General features: G+C 37.2%; 1 protein-coding gene across 1 annotated transcript in view; it reads right to left on the bottom strand.

Annotated features, from left to right (window-relative positions):
- Positions 1-20,630, bottom strand: part of LOC134549065 (N-acetylated-alpha-linked acidic dipeptidase 2-like) — a 41,777-nt gene extending 21,147 nt beyond the window's left edge. The window contains exons 1-13 of the mRNA XM_063394464.1: positions 20,258-20,630; positions 18,671-18,782; positions 15,549-15,735; positions 13,801-13,902; positions 12,883-13,008; positions 12,034-12,220; positions 10,853-10,946; positions 10,476-10,574; positions 8,844-8,929; positions 8,127-8,246; positions 7,637-7,719; positions 4,807-4,870; positions 2,839-2,906 (exon numbers count right to left, since the gene is read on the bottom strand). Coding sequence (XP_063250534.1) covers positions 2,839-2,906; positions 4,807-4,870; positions 7,637-7,719; positions 8,127-8,246; positions 8,844-8,929; positions 10,476-10,574; positions 10,853-10,946; positions 12,034-12,220; positions 12,883-13,008; positions 13,801-13,902; positions 15,549-15,735; positions 18,671-18,782; positions 20,258-20,345 — 1,416 coding nt within the window. The 5' untranslated portion in view covers positions 20,346-20,630. The remainder of the gene's footprint in view (positions 1-2,838; positions 2,907-4,806; positions 4,871-7,636; positions 7,720-8,126; positions 8,247-8,843; positions 8,930-10,475; positions 10,575-10,852; positions 10,947-12,033; positions 12,221-12,882; positions 13,009-13,800; positions 13,903-15,548; positions 15,736-18,670; positions 18,783-20,257) is intronic.
- Between the last annotated feature and the right edge of the window lie 369 nt (positions 20,631-20,999).

Raw genomic sequence — 20,999 nt, 5'->3', positions numbered from 1 at the left:
AACCTAAAATTTGGCTGCTTGTTCTGTAGGAAAGGTATAAAAGGATTGTTCTAGAAGGAAGGGTCCAAACCAGTCATATTACAGCATTTTCAAGGGGACTCAACCAAGCCTAGAGAATCATTGTGCAAGACACTTCATGTACAAATGTAGGTCTCACCCTTACCTCAAATAAACCCCCAAAATTCTGTAACCAGGATGGAAAAGATAAGGATTAGTGCTGTCATCATGCTGCCAGCAAAACTATGGAAGAGTATAAAATAAGTAGACCAAAGCCCATAGAAAATCTGTGGCAGAGTAGAAATAAATCAAGAGTCCAGCCCTGGTCTCCACCTAAACAACCTCCACTCCACTTGAACAACCTTTAATAGACATGGTCCTTTAAATATAAGATTGGTCATGATGTGCAGAGGATTGGAATTTTTTTTCCCAAAATATAAAGCATAAATGTTCATAGACACTTACATGGTCCCACCATATTGTTGAGACTTAAACTGGGCCTTGAAAAACATAAAGAATTGAAATTGCAAAGAGTTCTGACCTCTGAGATTCTGTCAGCAGCTAGCAAGAAAATAGCAACTCTGTGAAATAACTGCTTGGCTGCTGTCATTTTCAGGGTACTCTGGTCAAGTCCTAGGGCTAAAGTGGAAACAGCACATTAATAAGAGCAAGCTGAACTCTGACATAAGGGAGCAAAAGCAATCTATGCTCTGGCAAAGAGGCTATTCTAACAGCTCTGGTCATGTAAAGACATTGGTCAGCTTTTTTATCCAACACTGAGAGTACAGTAAAACATAGTATTTGCCCTGACTTAGATCCAATTTTGGATCAGCATAAGCTTCCTGCTAACTCAAGAGAAGATGAAGAGTTCTTTAAGTATAAATGCAAAAGAGGCAGTGATAATCAAAGGGGAATTGGAGTTGAACTATTGCAGACACTGTTTGGTGGTGACCAAATGTCTAAACCCTGGCAGTAAAGCAGGGCCAAAAAGCCAGTCAACAGCTAAATGTCCCATCTATGTGCTGGACCACACTTAAATGCAGACCTCCCTGAGAGAAAACACTTCATGTGTACACCACACTTCTTTCTGGTGAGAACTACAAGACAAGAGCAAAGAGATCTTTGACTGTTGGGTAACTGGATGTTATGAATATAAAATAATTTTCATATGAAAATAATATTAAAAGAAATAACTTTCCTTTTGGCATGCATAATCAGGGGTCAAGCTGCCAGATTTTCTATTGTTTACATCATGCTTCCTACTGATAAAAGCTAAAATAACAGTGAATATGACATTTATTTTTTAAAGTCAGTCTCAAGGAGTTTGTGTGATACTTTAATGGAAGTTTTCTACTCAAACCAGTAATAGCTGAATAGCCAACTAAAGCTCAAGAGCCAGGTACTATTTTTAGCCCAGAGCACTTTTTTGTAACTTTGTTTATCTTTTGCAGTAAAATGCCTTCCTGAGTTAGTGGCTTACTGCAGAGAGAAAGTAAATTATTTTATCAAGGGCCCTGCAGCATTAAGGACATGAAATTTTTTATAGACAAAAGAAAAAGTTCTTCAGTGTGCCAAGTGTCAGAGCTAATATTCAAACAGCACAGCTTCTTCTTTCTGCAAAGATGAAAGATTAAGATAGAAAGAAAAGAAAAGAAAATGTAGAAAAGAAAAGAAAATGTAGAAAAGAAAAGAAAATGTAGAAAGGGCAAGGCAGGGCAAGGCAGGGCAAGGCAGGGCAAGGCAGGGCAAGGCAGGGCAAGGCAGGGCAAGGCAGGGCAAGGCAGGGCAAGGCAGGGCAAGGCAGGGCAAGGCAGGGCAAGGCAGGGCAAGGCAGGGCAAGGCAGGGCAAGAAAACCATGGGAATAGCCTAGATAAACTTCCCCAGATCAAACCCATGGCATTTCAGGTGGTAGAAGTGTACTGTGATTGAAAATCACTAGGGATGAATGCATCTAGCAGGACGGGAGATTGGTACTTGGAGTCATCCTACCATTGCCACTACAGGGCAGATTTGTACACTGGACCAAGTGACCCGAGTTCCCTTAAGATCAGGGGGGAAATTTGAGTTTGAGTTTGGTACATACAAAGGTAGACAACCACATTAATCAAATGAATCTCATCCTAAAGGCACCTATTTTTACCTAAAGCCTTTACAGGGAGCCTATGTTGGTAAGTCAGACAGAGCTACCTTCTGTTAATTGAGACAAATCCTCATCTGAGGATGGTGGCAAAGTCTCATGACTGGTGTCTAATGTGGTTAACTCCTCATATGGCAAATAAAGTTCTATGCTTTAATGGATCACAGCCTTTCAGCCTTATGATAATGTCTCCTGAGAGGTGAAAGTAAAGGAGTCATGGCTAGACCACATAAAATAATGCAAATCCATACATCAGACCTGTTAAAAAGCCTTCTTAACCCTTCAATATTTATCACATATTTCAGGTGCTCAGTGGGATACAGAGGAGATTTTGGGGGACAGAGAGAAAATGATAGCTAGCCAATGTCAAAAATATTTTCCTTCAATGTTTATAACTTTAGAGATTTAGTCTTGCTCAAGTGTTTCACCATCTTGCTTTTATGATTCTTATTTTTATTGTATATTGCAAATAAATTTCCACTTATGTCAGTGAAACATTTCAATCCTTTTAAGAATACCGAGGAACTGTGACATGGACTGTGTACTGCTGATGGGATGTTTTGCTATTGATTTTGGTGGGATCAAGATTCTTCCAGCACAGCAATAAAATAAATTTGATATCATTCAATAGTCCAAGTTTATCAAATAAACTTGGAGTCTTACTTATTCTTAGAAAGGCAGAAAAAATAGATTCATTCTGTACCTCTTTTGTCAGATTATACACCAGTTTGTAGAGAAGAGGGGTACAGTCAACTCTTAATGTGTAGTTACCTGAAAATAAAACAAAGACATGGACACTTTCCCTTTATGTACTAGTAGCATCATCTTCTTAATGGATTAAATCCTGCAGTATTTTCTTAGATAAACTTTTTGACTAAGGCAAGAATTTACATCTTGCCTCAGAATAGATACAGAAATAGGCTGCATGGTCTCATTTTGTAAGCTGCTGCCACTACACGACAATAATGCATTGGTTACAGTACATCCACAGTAATATAGTTAAGCCTTCCCATAGCTCTAAAGTATGCCTAATTATCCCTCATTAGCTACAAGCCCTTGTCACTCATATACTTCCCAAAGCTCTTGTTGAACAGAAGGCAAAAAGTAAGATGGAAAAAATGCCAGATAATGTTAATGATGTTTCCAAGATGAGTCTGTATGTGAAAACTAGAAATTAAAGCCACAAAAGTACTCAAAACAATGACTTGCTTTGCTTCTTTTCACTGCTATGGGACAATAAATAGAAATCATTTTCAAAAAAGTGGTGTAAGATGTGTTGTGGAGAACATACAGTAATAAACAAAATCATTTTCAGAGTACATGGATGCTATGAGGGGATTTTACTTTTCAAGTGAGAGATGTCCAAGATACATAAACCAGTGCACTGAACACGGTGTTCTTTTCCTTATTACATACTTCTTTTCCAGTTGTTTTACTTTCACATTTTCTTCAACCATAAAGCAAGAGACATGTTTGAATAATCAAGATTTAGAAGAAAATTGTTAAGGCAGCAGCATGTTGGCTGCAAACCAACTAAAAAAAATCTGCGTTACAATCCATGGTGAGAATATGAAGCAGTTGTAAAGCTATTATTTCATTTGTGAAATTTTCTAGGCGTGAAATTCTGCTCTACTTTTTACACAGCATGTAGGCAGCATAAATGAAGGACCAGCTCTAACCCTCTTTATTCCTCAACTCCAACTGAGCATTTAGAAACTGGGATAGGCTTTTCTTTCTTTCCAATCCTTTTGTGACAGACAAAATTTTTAGCTGACAGGAATAAAAAGAGTACCTAAATATGCCTGGAGATATCCATTTTATTCACACACGGGAAGCCTAAATAAGTTGGATTTGACATAAGAAGAGTAATGCCCTGAATAACTGAGGTTATGATGCAGAGCAGCTTCACAGGACTCTTCTGACTATTATTTCAGCACAGAAAACAGTAAAAAAGGTTTGTCTGTAATGAAGTGCAGCATAATTTCAGAAGGATTTTATGATACAGATCATAGTGTTGGGCCCTCTCAAAAAAAAAAGGTCAGTTTCTAAGAGCATTCCTGAACGACATATTCTTCTCATAATCTGAAGGACACAGTAAATTGGATAATTCTGGATAAGGCTTTTTTTGTGAAACACATTTCAGTGCTTATTTTTTTTGAAAAAGTCTTGCTGTAATAAATATATAACCCCCTGCTCCTGGCAATCAACAAATGTGAGCACACTGGCTTAAAGCACCAAAGCATTTCCCACCCCCACAAAGTGTAATCCTGAGGTCTTATAATGATAATAATTTATTGTCTCAGAATACTATAATTCCACAGGGAAAGGAGCTAGAGCTGTGACCAGAACAAGGAGCAGGCTGTCATATATTAAAGCTACAATTGTAAATTAAAACTAATGCAGTTAAGAGACAGTTTAACATACAGAATTCTCAGTTCATTAGCACAGAATAATAAACGCCTCCAGGGAGACATTCTGGACACATGGACTCATGGATGGCACTATTAGCAACATGAAAATTTATATTGTTCTCTCTCTCCACTTAATTCTGTATTTGCTACACTTACTCTGTACACCACAATACCTATCTCATGTAATTAGTAAATAATTCATGGAGAACAATAAAGATTACACCTATGAAGTCAGGTAATGTTTATAACAAAAGACTCACCTTCTATAGAGGAATCTGCATTGATGTAAGCAACTGCCCGTTCCTGAAGGACTTTGGCATTTTCCTAGGGTTGTAAATGTGTAATTCTTCAAATTAGTGGCATTTAGTCAAGAGCATGTCAAGTGCACTGTTTTTTACAGCATTACCTTTAAGATCTCAGTCAGGATAATTACTACTGTGTACCTTACTAATTATATTGTTTGAGGATGGGTAAATGATCTTGACATGTGACATTCACTGCTCCTTTCTGGGACTTAATTTGTTGTGGAAAACATCCACAAAATGTAGCTGCTGCCTGCTGCACCACACAGGAGCAAGATGGAGCAGGAAAATTGTTGACTAGAACTGTAACACAATAAAATAAGGTTATTACAAGCCTTTTAGCTCTGCACTTCAGGACTTTCTGAACATGCAACATGGGACTGTGAGGTCAGCCAGAATTCCTCCATGCTTTTAATCCCTACTTTTTCATATGAACTGAAGCACTGAACTCAATTTTAACACTGATAAACCAAGCACTTCCGTCATGTTTACAGTCTTCTATTTCAAAAAAGGATAAGTCAAAGCACTGAAAATCTCTACTAAAATGCAGTTGACTGACTATTTTGAGTCCACTAAGCATTGCTTTCATGCTAAATATATACAAGCATCTTGTTTATTTTTTTAAAAACTGTTGATTTTGTTTGAAATTGATATTCCAATCAGTAAGTGGCATTTAATGAGATTTTGGCTTTGTGACAGATTTTAATTAGGTTAGCAATTGTTACTTGATTCATTCAATTTATAATTCAACCAATAATTTGTAAGTCATGAGAAATAAAAAAATTAAATTGGTAATTGATAACTACATAATGAAATTATTATCTTAAAAAAAACAACCAAAAAAAAAAATCCAAACCAAAAAAAAAAAAACCAGGAGAGGAGATCCTACAAAAGAATATTATGGGAGGGAGCAAGACTGTACTTGTCTATATGGGGCCTTGCATATTTGCAAAATCATATTTGCAGCATAGGGAAATTCCTTTGTTTATGAGCAATGGAGATTGTCTGTGTAGCAAAAGGATGCTGCCACAGCTGAGCTCTTTCTGTTACACAGAAGATGGTGAATATCATGGGTTAATTTTCCTTGAGATTTAATACATGACAGATCTGGCAGCTGCAGAGAAGAGGAATGTAAGCTGTGAGGAATGTCTCTAGAGAAACTGAATCTAATTTAGGCCTAAAAAAGTAGTAATGCACACCACCAAGATGAAGCAAGGAAAAAAATAATATTAAAACATGTTCAAATATGAATTGGGCTTACGGTTTTCTAACCTTATACAGCTGCCATTTCATGAAATAATGAATGATAGATTACTAGATACCAAATGATTAAACAAAACCCATTACAGAACAGCAGTAGCAATATTTAACAAATAGAACATCAGGAAACTCCCTAATTTATTAATGACTTGCTCAAGAGAAATTGATCTTTTAAGTATCATTGTTTCATATTCCTCATAATTAAAACAATTGTGTGGGTTTTTTTTCTTGACAGCGCCTATATGTGTGCAGAGATGCATAGACAAAGAAATCATAAATAAAGTTTTACATACAGCATACTTTTGCCACCACTGGAGGTCAGGTGGGGTGAAACTTTAACACCAACTATGTAAAATTTCTCAGTAAATGATTTAAAATAATTTAAATTACTTTCTCTCCATTTAATATTTCATAAACCAGCAGCAAGATGAAGACATTCTGTTACAGCTGGAAGCCAAACAGTTTATGGGTGAAAAAAATAGTGCAAATCTAAAGGAATAGAAATCAGTTTAGTTAACAGAAGAAAGATGGAATCCATTTGGTGTTTGGGAGCATTTTTCTGGGTTTGTTACCTTCCCTGTCATGTGTCATTTTTCTATGTAATTTTGTGATTTGCTGAAACACATGTCAGTAAACTAAACTAGAAAGATTCTTCTTTTTTTAAATTTCATAGATTCTGAAAGCTCTATTCACACAGCTAAATATTAACTTGCAAATAAAATTCTAATAGAAGAACAAGACAACACATTTCTGTTAAACCATTCAGTTCTAATAAATTGACATAGTTCAGCAGAAATGTGTTTCATCAAGTAATTTTCTCTGTGCTCTCTTTCTAATTTGGATTTCACAGACAAAGCAATGAAAACTTTCATAGACCTATATTTCTTTTTGAGGTTGAACAAATCCACTAAGAACTGAACATGCCTAACAGGAAAAGGAAGATAAAATACCCAGAACCTCACTTCTGAATTTCCCAACATTCTTCTCTCAGTCAGGTATATGGTCAGGGATCCTCCTACAGAAATCATTTACTGTCCTGCCCCTGAGACCCTACAACACTAGAATTCACAGGAATTTTATGTATTTACTCATAGATTACCTATTCTTTCATTTGCCCAGTAGGGTTGATTTTCATACAAAGGCTTGGCATTCTTATGGATCACAGGTTCAGGATCTGGACTTAAATTTATAGAAACTAAGGAATTTCACAAATAGAAAGTTAGACCAATCTGGGTAAATAAAACACTATCATTCTGTTAAACCATGGGATAGAGATCACTGTAGGACGTTAGCTTTGAATCAGAATAGATTTTTAAATCTTGGAAGAGTTAGTGCACTTATGTTGTAAGAAGGTAGGTGGGTAATTTATATAAACACGAGTGCCTCAAAACTGCTGAAGGAGTCTGTTGTGCTCCAATTTTACCATGAAGTTTTTGATTGCAATCTAGGAATAGATCCTGGGTACTGCAGTCACCTGTAACACACTTTTGCTTTGCTTACACAGGTGTTGGTTTTTTTTTTTATTTACCTCAGCCCACTCTGTGGAACCCAATAATCCAAATTCTTCTGCATCCCAGCTAGCAAAAATAACAGTTCTCCTGGGTCTCCAACCTGCAATTACATAGTTAAACTTGAAAACTCAACTTATACTTTAAAAGTCCACTAACCACAGTTAATTGAAATTGCTTTAAAAACAGCACTTAACGGATATAAAATAAAAAAAATACTCTCTAAAACCCCTAGAGGAACATATTAGTACAGAGGCATATCTTCTTAAGGCAGTATTTTCATTCTGCACAGCTAAGAGGGTACCATTACACTCACAAGGGAATAAATTCAGCCGACTACCATGCAATGTTACATGTGCATCCCTGTAATGAATTTACATCTTTCATAATGAGAAATAAAACTTTCTGTACAGGTGAACAGTTAAATCAATACAACAGCTTATGGAAGCACTGATCCTCAAAGCTGCTGCTGTTTTTCATATCCATCATTTTACATCTGTAGAAAGTTACCTTCCATCTTCATTTTACCAAAACTCCGTACAATTTCTTGCAGAACAGTGGCACCGGTCGTTGGATCAATCCCACCAAACACCCAAGAGTCTCTGTGACCACCTAAAATGATGTATCTGTCTGGAAGCAAACATACAGTATCAATTCATAATTAAATATGCACTTGGATTACCTGTGATTTCCTTTGACTGCATCTTCACTTGTATCAAATCAAATATGAACTTCAATACCAGTGCTACAAGTTTATTTTTTAAGGGAATCTGCAATCAGTTATTTACTCTACTAAGGTATTCAACTAAAGACAAGAAATATTTAGTAAATATTTTTTCCATCTAAAAGTCTTTCATGTGTATGACCTGCTACCATGTATCAGTAGTATAATATTAAGGTCCAAAATGACCACTAGTTTTCTGTAATGTGAATGATATTGATTTTTGCAAAGGCAAAATGTATGACTGATGTAGGGGGAAGCCTACGGTAAAATAATAGACATGATTAAATTACATTCTCTGATGTCCATCATTGTATTTTTATGGGAATGTTATTCTTGGGAATGCCAATGGCAAATAGTGTGATAAGAAGGACAGAAAAACTATTAAAAATTTCTCAAGACTCTATATCATATGGTTATCTAAAAAACCTTCTTACAATATAAGCACAGTTTCAATAAATATAAAAGAAAGAAGGAATTAAAATTATCAAGCACCTGATGCTCACCTGGTTCCAGAGCTCCTCTGAGGATGCCAATGACATTGTAAATTCGTGTTATTTTATTGCTTGTATGAACATGCATTCTGACTTTTCTGAAATGAAAGGGAGTGTGGAATAACCATTTCTAAGTAATAAGCCAATAAAAAGCCAATGCTAATAACACATAAACTGGAGAGTTTGTGCTTATGAGCTGGGCCAATCTATAAATTTGCAAAGATTTACTGAATTTATTGAATTTTTATTGATGGGAACCAACCAGATAATTGTGTACTAGAGGAATAACCTGAAAAACATGTGCAGTAATTTAAAAATACATATGCATTTTGACCAAAATTATAATTGTGGATATGCAGATGTTTACAGAAAATACACTTTGGTTTTCCAGAACCATGTAATAATAGAGAACTTGGAGAAAAGGTCATTAGGAATATTCATACAGGAGTAAACTGAAATCTCTGCTTAGGACAGCAGATCTAAGTGATGAAGATTTATCAATCACAATATCACAGAATGGTTTGGGTTGACAGGGACTTTAAAGGTCATCTAGTTCCAACCTCCCTGTCATGGAAGCAGACATTCCATTAGAAGCAGACAACATTCTACTAGAAGCAGTTTTTTTCTTCCTTGTGCCCCACCAGTAAAATCCACTTGTGAAATTTTATAAAAACAAAGAGAATCCAGGTATATGGAGAAATAAAACTAATACAGTATACAGCCCCCTTAACCTGTGGAAGAAACAAAGCACCAAACAATGGGGGGGTTGTGTCTGGCAAAACCTCAGGAGTTCCACATTCAAAGTTATCTTTTCAGCAGCAAATCTGCATAGCTGTCAAAATCAAAACCTACTTCAGGACAGCCACTGGATCTTTGCCCAGAAGATAACTGACACCAGTTCCTAGAATGTGCTTATACATGAACACTTTCCATGTGCAAGTGACTTTCTACCTAGAATCAAAAGGTCATTTTGATATGGAACTAATCTGAGAAAGAAGCACATGTAAAATGAATCCATACGACAAACAAAATGTTACTCTACCAAGTAGGAAGATGCTAAAAATTCTGCTCAAAACCAGAAGTTTTGTGGTAGAATCATGTTGTTTTCCCACAGTTGTTCTTCAAGATACCCAAACAGCACTGTTATTATGTCAAATGTGCTTTCTTATTTAGTTATTCCTACTCTGTTCATTTTCGGCTAGTGCTAAAACAGAACAGAAAGGAATAATGATAAATGAAGTCTTTATAAAATTATATATTCAACATACTCTTGTTATCCAGGAGATGGAGTAGTGATAATGTAACACCATTTTTACACACTGTTCATCAGGGTCCTATAACAGTTCTCATTAAACAATACTTCAAGTAAACTGAAACTATTTTTATGTGGAAAAGTCACAGAAAATTGATCTTTAGCTTTATTGCAATTTATTGCCAAATATCATTGTCATGTGGCCTAATCTGTTAATTTATGATTTTTTAAATGCAATTTATTTTTGAATTCTAACAATTATCTCCAAATGTAACCCTAGCAGAAGGAAGTAAATATCTCCAAAGTATCCCTAGATGTACTGTTTCAGAGTCTTTTCCTCAGAGGGATTTTTTTTTCCAATACTGTATAAACAGGCAAGTATTAAAACTGACCTTGTAGAAGAGTTGCCTGTGAATCCTGGCCCTATGTTGTAAGACACATTGAGACTTCCCTTCCAGCTGCTGTCTGGAGCTGCAGGTCCTCCCATGGCACTGTGAAGTGAAACCAAGACTTGCAGTTGACCATTAGGCTAAAAACTTAAATTCTCTTAATAGTTATTGCGGGAAAACCTAAGTCGTTCTACAAAATTCTTAAAAGCATTATTGCAAAAACAGATTGCCTTGCATTTCCCACATTTTCTAAGGCACATATTACTACAAAAGAGTAACAAATGCAGGTAACAGGATAGATTTTGCCATCTTAATATGAAAAATTTGTCTGCACATTTGTAAATAGTGCCTTCTGGAGAGGAGGACTGATGTATACTCACCGCAGCAATACCTCTGCATCATGATATCCAATGGGATGAACTGGGATTTTGGGAATCCCTACACCTTCATTCACTTTATACCTGAAAGTGTACTCTGAGAAACCAGAACAAAATGTCAAGTTTTTAATGTTCTTAGCAACTTTTACCAAACTGGAAACACTTTTGAGCAGAGCAGCCAGCATCTTGCATGATTCTTTTTAATTATTCCATCATTTCTCAAAAACTGCTTCTAGAAAACCAAACTGTAATGATAAAACTGCAAACCCAGCAATGCATCTGCACAGCAGTGCAAAAGATGTCCCCAAGCTTGATGCAAGGTTAGATTTGCTGTGCAAATCATATCTCATCTCCTCCAGGCTGGCTCTGTGGAGCCCCAGCTGTGTGTGAGGGGAAGATGACACCTGTGCAGCTGGTTGACAAGCTGCACAGGACATCCACGGATTCATTTACCTGGGTTGAGGACAGCTAGTGTCTCTCTGAGTCAGCTGGGCCTGGCACACACAGTCTCTCCTGGTTTTAGGTTGTTTTATGCCCTCAGGAGTGGCCAGAAAAGCCCATGAGCTTTCCAGAAGCATCCCTGTATAGCCATCCCATCAGCACCCAGCACTGGCAGGCTTCGTAGTTCAGACTGAGTTTAGGATGCTAACAAGGACAAGAGAAGCACTTTGGGCCAACTTTTGAGAGACTCCAGACTGCTCTTATTTTGCTATAAGAATTTTATTCCCCTTAAAAAGGATTTTAAGCTGGTTTTCCTGCCTGGAACTTATGACCAGCAAGGAAACATACCTCCAAGTAAAGCTATTAGTCCTCTGTGATGACAAAGTATAACCTAGTTAAAACTGGTCCTCTTGAGAAACAGATATATTAAAATGGCTATGAATTCTCAGTCTTTTTCTGCTGCTTCACAGTCTATAAATCTACACATCCTGCTTTTTTAGGTGTCAAAAAGGTGAGGCCATACAAAGGGTTTCCTAGAAACTTCATTCCCCTGCCTAAGTGAAACCAGTTAGAATGACACAGATAGAACTTAGTCTGCAATAGAAAATTAACTACTGCCAATAAGAATTTCAAGCAGGCTTTTTCTGCACTTCTGTACTGAAAATAAATGAAATTCTAGTGCCACACTTTCAGTAGCAGTTTATGAAGTACTTGATGGCACAGGCTACAGAACTTGCACTCACCTTTTGCAGGATAACCTGGTGTTAGAGGGTCCCCAGCTCCATTCAGATTTAAAACATTCCCACGCTGGACTCCTCCACCTGGAAGGTTCCAGCCATTTGGATAAGCATCTACTCCTGGGGCACAGTAGTCAGCAGGGTCTGAGTAAAGTATGATCCCTTGGGCTCCTGCTAATATGGCATTTTTAACCTGTGAAATCATTTGCTTTTAAGATGTGGCTTTCTTGGTTTTTTAATGCAGCAATAAATCTGAATGTTGAGATTTGCTTCCATGCAGACATAGTAAGTATGTGAAAGAGTGAAAATTACCCCAGATTCAGCAGAAGAACCAAGCAAAGTGAAAAACAGTATGTTCATTATTTGTGTCAAACTTTTAGTCATAGCTCAAGGCTATGAAATAAAGCACAGAACATAAAAATGAGGCACAAAACCTGACCACTATCCCCACTGCCCCACTACCACAAATTTTGCCAGATTTCTTGTCTAAAGTCAGAAGAGATAGTTACTCAGTTTCTGTGCATCAGACTCCTTGTCAGAACACTGTCATTTCAAAGTACTGCAGTTCTATGGATGGCAAGTCTCAAAAGACTTGGCTCTATAAACTACTCAGTTCCCTAAACTATTCTCTTGCAAGAACTGCCTAGGGAGTTTGCAGTCATCTCTGTCTCAGGAGTTTAATACATTCATCTGGTTTTATTGTTTTGGAAGCTATTCTTAGACTGCAGTCACAAGGGATATACTACAGGCTTCCTTCTGCTCGCATGTTCCAGCAAACAGACCTTACTAATTCCCTCAGGCTCTACCACAAACAGTGTCTGACCAGCAGAGGAAAAATTAAAACACAACCCTTACCTTGTTTCCTCTGAAGATCTTCCCATATCTGGCAATGACAATCTTTCCTGTACAGTTAATTCCCATTTCACGTTCCAGCTTAAAAAAATCTTCAGTACGGCCATAATTCACATACACCAGATCTGCCTGGGCAGAAAAGAAAAGAAAAGCAGTGTTGTGGCAACTGGTCAGTCAACAAACAAGATACCCATTATCAGAAATACAGTTTAATTCACTATGTATATAGAGGATTTGTAATTTTTTCTCATTTTTTACAAATGAGATCCAGTGCCCATAAAAACAATAGAAAAATATATCCACAATATTCTATAGGAAGCTTTGGCTCAAACTTCTGATGTTTGGATATTATCCTGCACTTAATAACAGTCCTAAAAAAACAGGCTGGAAAATAAACCAGAGTACTTTGGTAAACTGACAAACTCCCCTGGCTCTGACAAAGCAGTGGTATGCTTTGCATACACAAGCACTCACTACTATATAATTTCACTCATTTATGTAGTGCAATGTTGTCCCTGAACTGTTCCATAATGAATTAGCAGAGTAAGTGAGGAACTTTAGTTGCCTTTGAAGACATTCATTTAATCTAAAATGTCTTCCAACTTGATAAAAATATTGCTACTTCTATCTGTGCCTTAAGCAAGTCTTCTACAAATGACTGAATAATATGGAGCAATAGATAAAAACATTTCACTTATTATGTGATTCACAGATTAGCAATTTGAGAAAGCTCTTTTTTTGGTCATAAAAGACTTCTAACTTTTGCATAATATGTGGCCTAACTGAGCCTAAGTGTTCTTTAATTAAGACAAATGGTAATTAAAACTACTGCAAAAAATAATTTGAGAAGATAGAGCAATCTGTCCCAGAAAGTATTTCAAAAAATAGGTAATAGTACCATTACATAATTTCTTTTCTCACCTCTGGCACTCCTTGTGCTGAAAAAGCATTGTATGGTGGTAGTATATCAGTTACATTTTCATACCCCTGTGGAGGTGGTTCAAACAATGATGTATTGAAAACCTATTTAAAAAAAAAAAAAAAAAAAAAAAAAAAAAAAAAAAAAAAAGACAAACTAATTTTTGGTCAAACATTCTAGGCACAAATTCATACACTAAGCAAATGCTAATTATGGTTTAAACTAAAGCCGGAAGAGACAGTTATTCAGTTTCTGTACATCAGACTCCTTGTCAAATAATTACTATTTCAAAATACTGAAGTCCTGTGGATGAAAAGTATCAAAAGCCTTGGCTTTTGCCAAGTTATTTAGTTTTGTCTGCAATTTAAACTACAGTTTTCATAAATTGATAGCAAAAAATACAGTTCTAACTAGTACACATCTGTTCAAACAAAAACACAGATAGGGACTCAGAGCTGAAATTTTGTAATAAAATGCAGATATGAGTACAAAGAGACAGATCCCGTGTCAGAAGATGCTCATCAGTCACTGCCTGAACCTAAGGAAAGAAGCAGCTGAAAATTGCCAAGAGTTGGTGGCAGTAAAAGACATCTGGTTCATCTATGCCATCTCAGGTGTCTTTTGTGGTTTCTCCCACCTGCATCATTATTCCTTTTCTCTTTTATCCAGTAATACTCCAGTTAAATGTGCTGCCTTTTGTTACTATGTATTGTAACACTCATGTTGCTTTAAGGTGGGTGTCCACCTTTAGTCACCCTGTAAGATTGTAGTTGAGACAATGTTACAGGGTTTCTGGAAGAACTTCCTCATTCTTTCCCCTCTAAGCTCATGTCATCCCTGAGCAACTATTCCTTACTTTCTACCCTAGCTCTTCATCCTTACCTGTGTGCTATGATGCTTCTCTAACAGTCCCACCTCCTCTCCTTGCTCAGGATCCTTGCCAGAATTTACATCTACTTCTTTATTTCCCTGGGTATTCAAAAGGAAAGTGTCCAGAGACTGACTAGTTCATTAGTACTTCCAATGCCAGTTTAGGAGACACCACAGGAAGCCAGTGGGATCAGGTTTAGAGCAAGGGAAACAAGGCAATACTGCATAAAATTGGTAGTATCTCTGCAACTCCTTACCTCAGCATGTTGTGGAAGAAAATATTGTACAGATGTTCAAGCAGGGTTTGGATAGGTACTTGGAAAAGAGATATATCAAGGGTCACTGACTGGATAAATACTTGGAAAAGATCTAATGAGGATTTTTCAAGAGACTAATTGCAGCTTCAGAGAAGCCCCGAGCGGAAAACAGCTAGACTCTGGAAGAACTGCATGCCTGAGGTACATTTCTTTGTTCTTAAAAATCCCTGTGCATCCACTTAATGCTGTTTATGGAAACAGGATATTAGCCTAGATGTATCCTTATGCTGAAACCTTCCAACACCTTATGGTCTACAGGTGTTAACTGCAGCCTCTCCACACCTCCCTGCTCTTCCATATGAGTCACTTAGAGCTCAGCCACTTTGCTGTGTTTTCTGCATAACCCGGAAAACTGTTTCTAAATATGAATTCCCTTTGCGCTGTTTTCTTTTTTTGTTTGTTTGTTTGCTTGTTTGTTGTTTTTTTTTAAAAATAATATTAAGCACATGCTGAGCTGAGCAGGTAAGAATACAGAGGAAAACCTTTTTTTTAACAGGAAGTCACAGTTTGTTTTGTTTTGTTTTTATTTTACATAAATATAGTTTTGTCATTGAAAAGATCACCTCATTCCCTTGATCATCAATTACTGAAATGTAGTTTGGCTGCTTTTCATTTGGGTATGAAAGAAGCACATCATAATTAACAAGTTCTGCTGAATCCAATCCAAATTCCTTCCATTGGCCTTGAATTTTTTTGGCAAGAAGAAGATTCTGTTCAGTTCCTGCGAGGTGAGGCAACTTGGTAAATGAACTGGAATAAAACAGAAAACCACTAGTAATCAGCAAATGCAGAGAAACAGTAGTGAAATAGGATCAGTGTGTATGAAGTCAGTCTTCAAGACACATTGCATGGACAGCAAGGTCTTAAAGTTTGAGCTGTATAACATAATTTCTTATCAGAATCTGCATCAGGACATTTACAAAACATACTCAGAGCAGAGGAACTTTCCTGAGGCCTTAAGATAAGTCAACTGAACATTTTTCTTTGCATAACAGGAATAGCCACATCTACACACAAGCAATGAAAATCAATGTCAAAGATTGAGCAAAAGAATATTAGCAGGATGCAGAAATACATATAAGAAAGCTATGCATTGAGTAAGGAGCCTTCCAGACATTTTTGGTATCTGATAATGGATTTGCACTGTAGTTATAACGTGTCCTAATGTCTTCATAAGTTTAACTTGAAAATCATTACATTATACTATCTGCACAGATTTTCTCTTTTTACTTAACCAAAAGCCTGAATAACAAAATCTTATTAACAACATCTACTTCCATATCAGATATAGCACATAATGGTGATAAATAGTCACGAACAGTGTACAATTTGTTTGGCCCACTGGACAAGTAAGGAATGGTGAGAGCTCATCAGTCACCCAGGTATGCTCCATGAGCTTCCAGCTCCCCACAGGCTACTTGTCAATGCCTGCCACACAAATGTCAGATACCAGCAATTGCCATTAATTAGTGGTAGCAAATACCATGATTAATATCACTGCAGCCTTTCATTTCAGACTGTTTTCAACACCTGTTCTGCAGTGTGTACTTCCTCAGCTTCCAAAGGAGAATGGTGTTCAAAGCCTTGTTAAAGTCAAGGCTATTACAGCCACTCTAATGTCTCCACTCTGCACACAGCCAATCATTTCCTTACAGAAGGCAACATGCTGACCACACAAACAAATTGTAAACAAATGCTGTTTCTTACAAACTTTATTTCTGTGCTTCACGTGTTTGGAAATAGATTCCAGAAGGATGTTTTGTCACCCTTCCAGGCCTGAAGCTGACCAGCTCAGAGTCCCTCCAGGTTGTCCTTATTAAAAGAGGGGAACAAAACCAGCCTTTTCCAGCCACCTTTCTACCATGAGAACCTCCTAAGCCTCTTTCTGCCATGAGAACTTCTCATCTACAGCAACGTCGTAATCATAACATAAAGGTCTTTCACGTAAGTCCCACCTGGCCCCAGGATTTGAATGCTTCCAGATTCTCTAAGTAGAGCACAACCTTTTGCTCTCTGCTGTTGTCATTCCCTCTCTTTAAACTGTGAGGGTATGCACCAAAGTCTGGAAGCAACGTTTGCCAAACCCTGTTGCTTGTTTGCTTCTTGCACTTTAATTCTCACTAGTATTTTAAGTACCTTTTAATTCTTTAAGTAAACTAAATACTACATATGCCATCAGGAAAAACACATGTGATTTTTTTTTTTTTTACACATTTTCCCTTCCAAACAGTTTAATCCTTTCCAGAGCTATGATACAATGCTAAGACCAAAGCATCTGCATTTTCTAAGAGTTAGTTTTTTTCCCCCATGTGACAAAAGCAGATGTAGTTGTCTGAAAAATAAACAATATAGATCAAAATTCTCAAGTGCACATTTCTTTACGCTTTTGACAAACTTTTTGGAAAATGTGTTAATACAATTTCTCTGTATTTCCTGATTTTTATTTGAAATTAGGAAAAAAAACAACCCAACCAGCATGAAGCATTGGCCCAACACCAAAGAAGCAGACAAATGAGAAACCATTAATATCCCACGGCCAAGAGACTTTGGCATAATTACAGAGCCATTTCAGGCCATGTTGCCTAAATTTTCATCACACATAATGTTCAGGAACTCTCCAATCTACTGAAAGCAACAAATACAAAATAAGATTAGGCCTGTAGAATTAAAAAGCTAATTGATGTTAGGTATGAAACCTTTTGGGTGTAGAATAAATGTATAGAAAACAAATTTGTCAGTAATCTTTTGATATTCTTGATGCAGCTGCTGACTTTACATGCTGAATACAAACATTTTACTAACCAGAGTTAGTATTTATTTACTTTTCATGTGAATATATTTGTTCCTCTATAGAGAATATAAATATACACAATAATGTGGGGTTTTTTTCATTTTCAGTGGGGAAAAAAAAGGGGTATTTTTATATCCCTAGCATTTTAGATGTTTTGAAAGAACTGCATGGACACACTATGATACAAAAAAATTGTATTTATTAACAGTTATAGCATGCAAGCCTTAACCAAGCATACATGCCAACTGAGCATGAACAGAGCCCTTTATCTTTGAAACAGAAAACAGAGTATAATGAGATGTCAGAGCTCCCAGTTAACACCACATTATCCAGGATGGCCACACAAAAGGAATTTTAAGCTGTAAATATACATACAACTCACTGCCATGCAAATTTGTAGCCTTAATTTTTAATAGATTAATTTTCTACTTAGATTAGCTGCTCAAGCTGAAAGTTTAAAGAGACACTGAACAGATGATCAGTCAGATGTAATTCATGTCAATTATCCCTAACAGAGAAAAATCATCTCAGTCTGAAAGAAAACAAAGTTATCTGAGGTTAGAGCTTCAGATACTAGTGAAGAAAAAAAAAAGCACACTTCAGTAAATTATGAAGATGGGAAATCATGGAGACTGGTAAGCACTGGCAGTAACGCAGATAAGGGAAATACACTTGACAGTACAACCAGTTCAAAAAGAGAACCTCAAAAATGGGGAGAGGGGAACAGAAGAGTTGTAAGCCTCTCCCTTCTTCCCTTGGACATTCCATACAAATGAAATACTTCCAAAGCATCTTAAAAGCTCTGCTTTCAGAGGCCCTTCCTTGAAGCTGATGTTATCACTTTCTGGCTTTTTTGACTGATAAAATAGTTCAAAAATTATGCACAAGGCTTACCGAAGAAATTTCCTGATGTTCTCTGCTTTCATTTCAGCCACAAGTTTCTGTCTCACATTTTGACAGACATCTGAAGAGTTGAGGCTTTTCTGGGTTGGTTTTGTAAACCATCCTGAAACACATTTTAAAAGTTTCCTAATTAGCAAGAATGTACTCACATGTTAGAGCACAGGTGCAACCTGTGGTACTAAACATTTAAAACCACGAGGATGAACAGGGCTTATAGCACCCTCTGTCAGTGTCTGAGGGCTCAAGCAGCAAAGTAAAATATATCTAATTGAGTGAAATGCCTAAAAGTGACATAATGGAAAAAGTAAACCCTAAATCCCCTTTTTAAGGCAGACTCACGTCTCATTAATTTTAAACTATAGTTTAAATTCTCAGTTAACTGTTTGTAATGTGAGATTTGAACTCCTGATACTCATAATGAAATTTCTTTATTTAGTTTATGCATATATTTTAAAATAGATATGTAAGCATATTTAAGGTGCAGGTCTAGGGCTCAACAGCCACCTTGCCAGCATTGTAATAGTTACAGACTTGGGAAAGGGTGGGTTAGTCTATTTAATAATTAAAAGAATAAAGTTAATTGTCACACAAGCCAGTTTTAAAATGTTTATTCAGTAGCCATAAATAGTAGTAGGAGAGGCTTTATCAACTGTATGAGTTTGTCTTAAGAAAAAACAAAAAACAAAAAAATCCTTTTATTATTACAGCTAGATAATTGCAAACTGGGAAATTTTTCAAAAGACAAACACATATACTGTCACATGCACAGTATATATGACCTGTTACACTTAAATACAATTGTAGTAACACTCTGAACTGAACAGTGGTGCTTGATAAGAGCAAAAGTCCATCTCGCCCAGCATCCTGTTTTGGAGCAGGGCCAAAAGATGATCAGGGAAATGTATAAGCACAGCACAAGCACCAGAAGCTAGCAGCTCAGGGATCTCCTAAATTAAACTAATATTTTATATATTTAATAGCCCTCATGGATTTTTCTTTCATGCTTTAGTCTTAGGTTTGTGCTACAATACAAATTTTAAAAGGACGTGCATTTTTAATTTAAAATCAAATGCTGCAAGTGACTTCAGAAAAGAATCTCTAGCAAAGTTCATTGTGCAGAATGAAAACTTCAGTAACTTGGCTGTCAGTCAAACTCCTTGTCTACATTCTACTCTAATTTCTAAAATAGCAACTGAATAAGAGCATTTAAAAATATCTGTAGTAAAAACCAGGAAATTAAAATTAAAAAAAAAAAAAAAAGAATCTGGGAGATCTTGCAAGTGCTGAAGTCTCAACCTCTTGTATTTTCTCTTTCGATGCCTGGCTGCTGGTTTTGGGAAGCTGTCAGTTCACCAGGGCGTGTCCTGAGCTGCAGCACAGAGCCATTCTGTTCCTCACTCCCCGAAGACTGAAATTGCTAGACAGAAAAGCTTAGAAAAGCAGTGGCACGAGTACTGTATCGTGTTCCTAAAGAGCAGTATAATCTCCCTGCTGGTGCCCTAATCTCAACAGGGGTTGCACACGAGTATGTGCAGGGTAAAGAGGCTGGGGGCTGAGCCCCTGGGTCTCTGTACTCACCTGTAAGAAAGCCCAGCAAGAAACAGCCAAGCAGCCCAAGGCACACGAGCCACACACGGAGGGTGGCCTTGCTCCTGCTCCCCGCCATACGGTCAGCACTGGTCGGCAGCTTGGCAGGCTCTGAGGGCTGGCAAGCAGCTGCCTTCCTCCTCCTCCTCCTCCTCTTCCTCCTCCTCCTCCTTCTCCTCCTCCTCCTCCTCCTTCCACCCGCAGCCCCAGGGCTGTCCCTGCCTTCTTTGCTTCTCAGTTCTCATGCTGCCTGACCAGCCTTAATCCCTGGGTGATGGTGATTATACAATTTTCCAAACGCAGTAAAACTCTTCCATTTCTCAGTTTCACCCCACCAGACAGCCCCTGTGTAGCTGGATGTGAATCTCTGTAACAAATATGTATCCAGGCTGTGCACTAAGCAGTGTACTATTTAAGATGCTAATTCCTACTAGTTATTTGCACTTTCTGGTTTTGAAAGTTCCTGTTTCAAGGTTTGTTCACAACCTGTTCCAGTGGAAGTGGCCAAGGGATGAAATTAAGGGAAAACTTGTTTCCTCTTTACCAACAAAACACTGAATTGCTTCTTTTTTTAATCCATGGTAACATTAATCCTCAGCAAGGAATGTACACTTAGAGCAGCTGAGAACATGATTTAGATTGGCCAGTAAGAACACTTCCAGACATCATCCAACTTGCAACAAGGAAAAGTCGTAAATTTATGTCCTATGTTCTCTAGCTACTTGCATTTAAG

Source organism: Prinia subflava, chromosome 3 (genome assembly GCF_021018805.1).
Source record: "Prinia subflava isolate CZ2003 ecotype Zambia chromosome 3, Cam_Psub_1.2, whole genome shotgun sequence".
NCBI classification, from domain to species: domain Eukaryota; kingdom Metazoa; phylum Chordata; class Aves; order Passeriformes; family Cisticolidae; genus Prinia; species Prinia subflava.
The sequence above is the reverse complement of the archived record's forward strand: the minus strand, read 5'-3'. Positions and strand labels throughout refer to the sequence as shown.